This window comes from Sinocyclocheilus grahami, unplaced genomic scaffold, assembly GCF_001515645.1.
Source record: "Sinocyclocheilus grahami isolate Dianchi unplaced genomic scaffold, SAMN03320097.WGS_v1.1 scaffold145.1, whole genome shotgun sequence".
Lineage (NCBI taxonomy): Eukaryota > Metazoa > Chordata > Actinopteri > Cypriniformes > Cyprinidae > Sinocyclocheilus > Sinocyclocheilus grahami.
This window is the reverse complement of record NW_015505324.1, coordinates 402,185-411,943: the sequence shown is the minus strand read 5'-3', so window position 1 is coordinate 411,943 and position 9,759 is coordinate 402,185. Positions and strand designations below refer to the sequence as shown.

The window sequence follows — 9,759 nt, the reverse complement described above, 5'->3', positions numbered from 1 at the left end:
AGATAATAAAACATTTGAATACAGCTAAGATACTAAAACACACAAAACTTTGCAAAATAAATAAATATGCTTTTGTAAAAGACTAATAGGCGATCTAAATAAAAATAAAGTAGGCCTAAAAATAAGATACTGCTCAAACGTATCAATGCATTTGGTTCTAAAATATACAAATTAAATAATCAAATAATTAGTTGAAGTCTGCAGAAAGTCTTAAAAAGTGGCATTACAGCCCTCATCAATCTGCCACGAGCCGGAGTGTGACAATAACATTAGCATACCAATGCACCATTCATAGGAACCAATCAGAGGACGCTTCTTTCATAGCCACTACGAGCCGGGGAGTATAAAACCTGCGAGCTCACGCCGTTAGAGCACCAATCCTTTCATCCAGCTTCAGCTCTGCTATCTGCTCCTTGTGGAATTACTAAACCAGCATCATCATGACTCTCGAGGAAGCTGTCATCCAGAAGCCCAGCGAGAGAGCTCAGTGCACTGGAAAAGCACTGGAAGAAGTTTTGGTTTCTGCCAAAGCGAACGACTGCCTTACCATTGGCGTTTACGAATCTGCCAAAGTTATGAATGTGTGAGTATGCTGTCCATTGATTCTTCCTTCATGCAACAACTTTTATCAAGCGTTTCGACTGATTTAGTAGTACAAATTGTGCTTATAATTTGCCTTTTCTTGTATTTCAGTGACCCAGACAGCGTGTCTTTCTGCGTCCTGGCGATGGATGAGGAGTTCGAGTGTGACATTGCTCTCCAAATCCACTTCACTCTCATCCAAGCCTTCTGTTTCGACAACGACATCAGCGTCGTCAGAGTGAATGACATGCAACGTCTTTCTGAGATTGTTGGTGACAATGCTGAACAATTTGAGGATGCTCACTGCGTTCTTATCACGGTATGTATGCGCAAAGGAAAATATTTTACACTCATTAGCAAAAGCAGAAACTATATTTATGCATTTGCAACGTTTTGGATGCCAAGCTAAACTTGCATTTTTCTTCATCACAACAGAACCCAGCTGAGGACTCCTGGGAGGATCCAGCTCTGGAGAAGCTTCACCTGTTCTGTGAAGAAAGTCGCAGCTATAACGAGTGGGTTCCTGAGATCACTCTGCCCGAGCGTTGATCTGGAGCTTTACTCTTCTCTGTAAACCTTGAGGAATACTCGACTCATCCTTTGAAGCAAGGATGCTGATGTTTCCACATCCCTGGATGCTCCTGAGGAGGCTGAACCGTCCAGGCAGCGCGAGGCAGGCCCGAGTGGCCCTCGCGGTTCTACGTCGTTCCTCGTCCCGTCCATGCCAAGATGATCCTCATTCTTTATGTGAATGAGGTCAGGTATGCCACGAGAGCGACACAATGGCCCTCATTCTTTGTGCGGATGAGGTTTGGAGAGGAAGGAGAAGCGAGTTTTGCCTCTGTTCCACAGAGCAAATATCGCATGCGTTGGACACGCAGAGGACGCGGCGGTGCGTCGAAGCAACGTTTTTAAAAATGGACTTTAACATCTCGGAAATTTTTAAAAAATTTAATTGCTGCACAATATAACGTATCTTATTGTCGGCAATGTGCTTTCCACTTTCCAGAATTGTCTTATTCTCTAAAGGTTTCACTTTAGAAATATTTGATATGCAAGAAAGCTATTTAAATGTTGTTTCAGACTTTGCATTACAAATGTTGCATTGTAGAAATGACGGAATGCATAAAAAATAAATGTATTAAAAATGAACAATTGTGTCATGTGTTCAGTCTTCAGCAGATGCCAAACATTTTAATTGCATTCATAACACATTCACACACCTTAGCTGGTAGCCTATGTCATGGATATATTTATATTTCGAGAATGAAAACGAGACTGTGAGGGATCGACGTTTAGTAGCTGAGTTGTATTGTTGTAGGCTATATCTTGTTCAGCTGACACGGCATTGCAAAATGCATCAATTTCCTAGAGACAGGCTATACTCGAGAAACGTGTTAAAAGTAGACGCCATAGCTATATCTTGAACTCACTGCACGCGTACCCCTCAGCCTCGTTTTCATTCCCGAAACGTAAAATGACGTCTACAGTGAATAATGTTCATTCCGAAAGTTTTCATTCTTAAGTAACTGGATTGGGGGCAGCATAGTGTCAGCTGCCATCTGCAGCCGCTGGTGATCTGCATGTGTATAGCTACAGCACAATAGTAGCGCGCTGTCCCGTTAAATTGGGGGCCCCAGCACAAGGAACTCATTGTTACATCGGCAGATGTCTGAGCCACGACGCTACTCCATCTGCCAAGTAGCGCAGATGGGAGGTGAAGGCTGTGCCGCGGGGGTGAGTGTTGGGCTGGCACTCGTATGGCTCCCTGTCAGTTGCTGTATTGTTTACAAAGCGCCCGTGGCTCCTGCACGGATTGCTGCAGCACTCAGCGTTGAGAGAGGGGCTTCAATGAACGTACAGAGAGCCTGTAAACTGAATATGTAGGGCTATTTAGTGAAAGTTTGTACACAAAAATGGAGGAAAGCAGTAAAAGTCGACAAATGTAATACGTTTATATTTGCAAAAATGTTTATTTATTTGTTTTAAAGCTGGCTGACTGAAACATATATTACATAAGTTAAGCCACTGACAATTAAGTAAAATTTCTTGTGCAAAAGAAAACTATTTTAAAAGTACTGTTGAAGTTAATAAGAATTAGCATGTAGTTTCTCATTGATTTGATCTATGAAATTATTTGTGCTACAAGTGAACATCAGTAATGCCACAACTCCCACAATATTAGTGAAAGTGATGTGACATGTGGCCAAGTATGGTGACCCATACTAGGAATTAGTGCTCTGCATTTAACCCATCCAAAGTGCACACACACAGCAGTGAACACACACACCCAGAACAGTGGGCAGCCATTTATGCTGCGGCGCCCGGGGAGCAGTTGGGGGTTTGGTGCCTTGCTCAAGGGCACCTCAGTCGTGGTATTGAAGGTGGGAGAGAGCATAGCTGCCTACATAGCTGCCTCTCGTACCTACAATCCCTGCCGGTACGAGACTCGAACCCACAACCTTTGGGTTACGAGTCCGACTCTCTAACCATTAGGCCAGGCAGGTTTGTTTGCCCAAAAATGTCAACTTTCTTAATTTATTCACCCTCATGTTATCCCAAATATGTACCTTCTTTATTCTGTGAAAAGAAACATGAAAAGAAGATATTTTTTTTAAATGTCGCATTGTTGTTTTGAACATATGCAATGAAAGTCATTGGGGTCAAGTATTGTTTTGGACCCCATTGACTTTCATTGTACTATGGAGAAAAAGACTGAATAAAAGGGATGAACTATGCCTTTAAGAAAGCACACACAGTTTTGAGGAGTGTCGTAGGTTCCTGTAGGCACGGAGACTGTCTCTTTTAGGATCTTTGACGACTCCACTGATTATAGGTGCAGACTCAGCTCCATTGTTTCTTTTAACTCTGTGCAGTAGTATGCGGTAAACCCCTGTGATGGGACTGCGAATGCGTTTTCCTTGGTTATTGAGAATATGTTCCTGAGTGACTCCCAGTTTCTCCAGGATACCTTTTACCTCTTCCTGGTCTCCGTCTAACTCCCCTGGGCCGGCCTCTATTAGATGGATGGGGTTGAGCTGGTATAAGGGAGGAATAGGCCGGAAGAGTTCCACTGGCAGCAGCCACTCGCAGCCCAGCATCTGGTCTAGTGCGCATCGCTCTGAAGGTTCTGGCTTCAAGATCCCCCTGATCAGCCGCTGACATGGAGCTGATACCCAGGTTGGCAGGACGTAGGCACCCTCCAGCACACTTTGGCGCAACTTGGCCACAGTGTCAGCACGGAAAGGCAACGTGCCAGTCACCATGAAAAAAAGTAGGATGCCCATTGCCCACACATCCACAGGTGGCCCGATGTAAGACTCATCTTTGAAGAGTTCTGGAGCTGCATAAGGAGGAGAACCGCAATAGGTGTCTAGGGCTTGGTTGAGATTGTTGACCCTTGTGCTGAAGCCAAAATCAGCCACTTTTATGCAGGAGTTGGTTGTATAAAGAACATTTTCTGCCTTCAGATCACGATGGATGATGTTGTTCTCATGCTGAAATGAACACAGATATATAAATTCAAGAAACTGTCATCAAGCCAACTCTCATCCAGTGATTAAAATTATTTGGGTCAATGATACATACCATAAAAAATGGAAAAAAGAAATCTGTTAAAATCTAGTTTAAAAATCCGTTGAAATCTTTATTTTGTTGGATTTATATGGTTTTGAAAAGCTTTTCAAACTGTAAAGTGTTTTTTAGTTTATATATATATATATATAAAAGTTAGTTTAAATTTAGTTTTTCAAATTAAATTTTAATGCAGAAATTTGCTCTTTATAGAAGAGGTGTATTCAAACCATGCACTGCATTTTTAAGTGTTTTTGAGTTAACAGACCTGGATAAAAATGTACATCATGTCAGTGACCCGTTTAACAATTTTACTGTACTTACTATGACTTACTATTGGTATGTTTTCTATAATCTAGATTTTAAAAAGTGATATATTATTGATATAGAAGGTCTAACCATGTATTTAACTGCTGACAGGATTTGGGCGAATGCAATCTTGCTGTCTTGGTCAGAGAGTTTTCCTCCGGAGCTGATTCTGGTGTGGACATCTCCTCCTCCGGCGAACTCCAAAACCAGGTACAACCGACTTGGCGTCTCCAGTACTTCATAGAGTTGCAATAAATTTGGGTGATACAATCTCTCCATGTTGGAGATTTCTTTAGACAGCATCCTCTGGGTCTGCAGATCGAGCCTCATCTTATCCATGATCTTAATGGCAACTTTGTCTACAGGAGATGCATGTGGAATAAAATCAGGATGAGGTCGTTACGCATTAATCTTAATTCTAACCTACGTTTACCATTTCCTAACCTAGATTCAAAAAGTCAAGTGTTTAATCAAAACCAGTTAGATTACGCTAAATCTCTTCTACCTTTGGTGAGGGCGTGGATGGCCAGTTTGACCTTCGAAAAGTTTCCACAGCCGATCTGACCGCGGACTTTGTAGAAGCCCACCCTTCTGCCCACCGTCAGTTCCTTTATGATATCTTCATCATTACACATTTCCAGTTTTAACTTTTCCAGGGGTGTTAGATGCTTAGAAGGGTCTGCATCCTCTTCCGGCTCTGACCCACATTCTGAGCTGTCCGTCAGAGTGTAAATGTTGTGCCGATGCACCTGCGGCGACACCTGACTTGACCTTGCAGGCATTTTGCAGCTGCTTAAGGCTGAAAAATAGGAACCAACAGTAACCAAGAGGAAAATTAGTTACAGTTCACTATAGTTTTATGCATAGATATGAGAAAACAGTATATGCGTTGCATGTCGATAACTGTGAAAATATTTGAATATATTAAAATATCCTAAATACATTTTTAATATATTCTTGTTCCTGATTGAGGAATAACTCCATAATATGCTATCTTAAAGGGATAGTTCAACCAAAAATGAAAATTCTGTCATAAATTTTTTTCCATACTGTGGAAGTCAATAGTTACCAGCAGAAGAAAGAAACTCATACAACCTGGCAGAGAGTAAATGATGACAGAATTTTCATTTTTGGGTGAACTATCCCATTAAAACCATAGTTCTTTAACAATCAGAATGAACATTTTTAGCTGGCATGAACATTTAATTACGGCCCATACTAACACTAATCATATAAATAAAAAGTTTTACGTAAGATTATTAATTATTTATATTGTTTATTGTAGAAGTTAACAAGCATGTAAATTGCACTTTGTTGACTCTAAATGTATAAATAACATTAGCATGTAAAATAAATGACCTTACCGCTGTGCTCTTGTAGAAGACCAGTGCATGGCTGCTTTTCTTTTTTATAGGATTTGAAGTCAAAGAATATGTCCGCATGTTCATATTCAGTTTCTAAAGTCAAATGATAATATTTAGCTTCTTTTACAGATTAAAAACAAACAGTTACATTAGGTTTTTGTTAAGGTAATGTATGACCATCATGCAGGCATTCATTTTAACTGTCCTCTTCTGTAACTGCATGAATAAAAATCATTGATGTGGTTTCTCCTGGATAGTTTTCCTGTCTCCAAGGAAGTCTTCAGCTCTCTTCATCCATGACTCTGTCAGAGTGAGAGAGAACATGCTGCTGGTATCATGTTTCCTAATCTGCCAGCTTTATTTAGAGTTACCTTAATCCTCCCTGCTGTCCTATGATGCCTGTGATGAACAAAAGCCAAGAACCACAGCCAAAGGAGGGTGAAAAACCAGCAAACATGTGCACCACTGATTCTTTTAAAGCACTCGTGGGAGATATGTCATGTTTAATCTGGTGGGATACATACAATCATACAGGAGGTCAGAAGACTTTAGAGACGTGATTGTCAGTGACCTTAATGAGGCTGATCTCTGCCTGTACAGCGTAGGATCAGACGTTATGTAACAGCATTACTAATGAGATTACTGCAGGACCACATAAAGGGGTTTGGCTCATATGATTATTACTAGTCCGCTAGCCTCTCAATGTGAATAATGGGGCTTTACATTCTCATTCTGGAGAGCACGTGTGCTGGTCGTGAGCATGAGGCCAGATGCTGTTTTCTTCGGTGTATAATATCTGCTTTTATTCTCTTCCAAATAAGTTCAAAATACGTCATAAAATTCAATCTTGTTAGCATTAACTAAAACTATTAAAAATATGTTTGTTAATTGAAATAAAGCTGATAAAAATTTAATAAATATTAAATAATTTTAAAAACTAGTTTGTTGCCAAATTTATGTATAGTATTATATATGTAATACTATTAATAGTATTATATACTGTATGTATATACTATATATACTAATACTAGTATTATATATGTATTATATATAAAAATGTATTAGTATAGTATTAAAATGACCTAAAGCTGAAATTAAAAAAAAAATGAAAATGACAGAAGCACACATAGCAAATTTACTAAAAATTAAATTAAAATGAAAACTGAAAAAAAGCGTCTTTAAAATATTAATAAAAACTCTATTTTACTAAATTACATATTACTAATATAGCACTAATAATGTTGCATGCAATAATGTCTGCATGGAATAAATTATTTTAAATATATTTTTCATGATTTAAACTGTAAATGTAAGTAATTAATTTCAATAGTCAGATTCTCTGAATGAACCAGCATTTTCCTAGTATTTGATGTCATGAGAGTGTATTGTGAGCATGTGCATGTGTGTGTTCCTGAAGAAGGCACCGAATTACCAGCCATCTCTGTTGATGAGATTACAAGCTTTATCTGGAAAATGGCAGTTGTGTTTACAGGTGTCCCGAACCAATGCAAGAGCACTCAGGCCGTAATCTCCTGGAAGTCCATGCCACCTGCCATATCCTCCCCTTCTGAATGACCTCTCATATAGCAGTCTTCACAGCTATTTGTTTATAAATGTTCATTTATTATAATGGCAAGACAAAAAAACATGTACACTGAAATTAAGAACACAACAGAACATAATTTAAAAACATTTAGTACATATTCTGAGGAAAATGCGTTTGAAAATAAATACAACTGTCAACCATTTGGATAAAGGCCCTCACGTATCAAAAATCAGCTCAAAATAAGTCTTAGTTTTTTCTCCTCTTCAGATGAGAGTCCATTAATCTGTGAAGGCTCTGCTGTTCCAGCTCTCTCACCCTCTGACGCAGAGCCTCAATCTCTTTGTTTTTCTCCTCCTGAATGAACTGGAGCTTCTGGAGACACAAACAGAAACGATTCAATATAGAGGTGTGATCAGAAACCTTGCTTTCCTCAATGACATGAGGTGTTTTGATGAGTGCTGCAGTACAACTCACTCTTTTAAAGATATTCTGTGGACGAGGAGCAGAAGATTGTGTCTGTGGCTGACTCTTTGTGGACATGCTCTGGGCCCTTGCAAGCTTAGCACCGAACTGCAAAAGATAAAAACATTTTTTTACAGCCATAAAACTGTGCAAAACAAACATAAAATGAAAAGTATTAAGAAAAATTATTTTACCTTCAACAAATTAAGAAACCCATAGTGTATTAAAACTGATTAAAGTTTCATTTATACACAAAACAACTAGGTTTTCAAATTAAATTCCACCATTTGAAGTTTAATGATTTGGCTTTGCATTTCTTTCTCCTTCTCTCTCATCTGCCTTCTAATCTCCTCCAAAGCGCATTAATTTCTCACATGAGCCACTTTCAGTTCAGTATCTTTAGCATCCACTTTGAAAACAAAATGGAAAATGTTTTCTTTTTGAATGTGTAGTACTGCAAAATGCTTAACAGCATCCATTCCAGATAGCACACATACGTCTACAAGATGTTTGTTAAAGATCGCTTAATCTGGAAAGCATCTGCTGTGTACAAACATCTGATAGACGTCTCTAAGATGTCAATTTTACATATATTCTATCTAAATCTTAAACATCTTTAAGACATTTTCTAAACGTCTATTTGACACCTGATAGGAAACGTCCTATAGACGTATTGCAGATGAGCAAAAACTCTTAAATAATACATCTTGCAGATGTCAGACAGACGTATCCATGATGTATGTGTGCTATTAGGGATATGGCATAGTAGCTATAATGGCTGTCTCATTGGTTTTATTCATGTTGATAAGGATGGTAGATGTTGTGATTTTTGCCTCGCATTTCCTTTGTGTTTCTTTATCAGTCTTCCAACTCCCTCTGGTGTTGATCTTGTAGGGCTTTCATCTCAGCTGCCATCCTCTGAAGCTGAATATTGCTTTCCTACAACCACACGGGGGCAGAATCGAGCACAGACACTCAAAACTTCTTACATTTTATGCTTATGCCAGCGTTAGTAATATATTTGAATACAGGCCAATCTTACCTCTAATTTAGCTTCATTTTCTTTCTTCATCTGAAAAGCTGCATTTTTCAGCCTTTCATTTTCAACTAGATAGAGTTGTGATTATTTATTAATATTTTTATTTGTATAGGGTCTTAAATTATATTAAGCGAAGAGTAAGCAGTTGATGGGGTCAATAGTGCCTATCAACTGTTCGGATACTATCATTTTTCAAAATATCTTCTTTTGTGCTCAACAGAAGAAAGAAACACATACAGGTTTGGAACAAGTGGGGGGGGGGGGGGGGGGGGGGGGGGGAGTGAGTGAGTAAATGATGAAGTGAACTACTCCTTTAATAAGATTTCTCTACCTATGAGGTCGCATATGGAGGACGAAACCTGCAAAAACAATAAATACACAAATAAATAAATAAATGTGTGAATAAATACACGTATTCTTGTTTAAATTCATAAATAAATAATTATATATGAAAGTAGGCAAATAAATAATATAAATTGGTGGGCAAATGGAAAATGTTTAAGGAAATGCTAAACTCATCCTAACTATTTTCCTTTGATCACTCATTTATTTCTGAATGCAGTTCCACTTTTTTTTCCCTCTGCGCAACATACTAATGAGAGGGTGTTAATTATGCAAGAGTAGGCGGATCGTGTTTGACGCGCTTGATCGTTTGCCTGCGCATGCGTATTAACTTCATCAGTCAAGGTGACTGATTATTATCTTACACTTTTTCATAGTGTTAGTTTTGTAGTTATAATCATGAGAGAGCTAAATCATAAAAGATTTTCAGTGGCCAATGTAAAATATTAATGCTTGCATAGCTCTTAATTGCAATACCGAACCGTTATTTGCTTAATAAACATATTTTGTCACCTGTATTTTTTGTTCTGATAACTAATGGG

The 9,759-nt window shown here is 38.6% G+C and overlaps 2 protein-coding genes across 2 annotated transcripts; one reads left to right on the top strand and one right to left on the bottom strand.

Annotated features, from left to right (window-relative positions):
- Positions 1 to 311: 311 nt before the first annotated feature.
- Positions 312 to 1,509, top strand: LOC107591738 (growth arrest and DNA damage-inducible protein GADD45 gamma-like). Its single transcript, XM_016280973.1, has 3 exons — positions 312 to 583; positions 694 to 901; positions 1,018 to 1,509. Exons 1-3 carry the CDS (start codon positions 441 to 443, stop codon positions 1,129 to 1,131), a joined length of 465 nt encoding a protein of 154 aa, XP_016136459.1. The 5' UTR covers positions 312 to 440; the 3' UTR covers positions 1,132 to 1,509.
- A 1,689-nt stretch (positions 1,510 to 3,198) lies between these two features.
- On the bottom strand, positions 3,199 to 6,294 carry LOC107591695 (serine/threonine-protein kinase NIM1-like). Its single transcript, XM_016280924.1, has 5 exons — positions 6,006 to 6,294; positions 5,829 to 5,921; positions 4,970 to 5,263; positions 4,555 to 4,823; positions 3,199 to 4,079 (listed from the first exon to the last, which is right to left on the bottom strand). The coding sequence occupies exons 3-5, from the start codon at positions 5,244 to 5,246 to the stop codon at positions 3,324 to 3,326; spliced, it is 1,302 nt and encodes a 433-aa protein (XP_016136410.1). The 5' UTR covers positions 5,247 to 5,263; positions 5,829 to 5,921; positions 6,006 to 6,294; the 3' UTR covers positions 3,199 to 3,323.
- Positions 6,295 to 9,759: the final 3,465 nt, after the last annotated feature.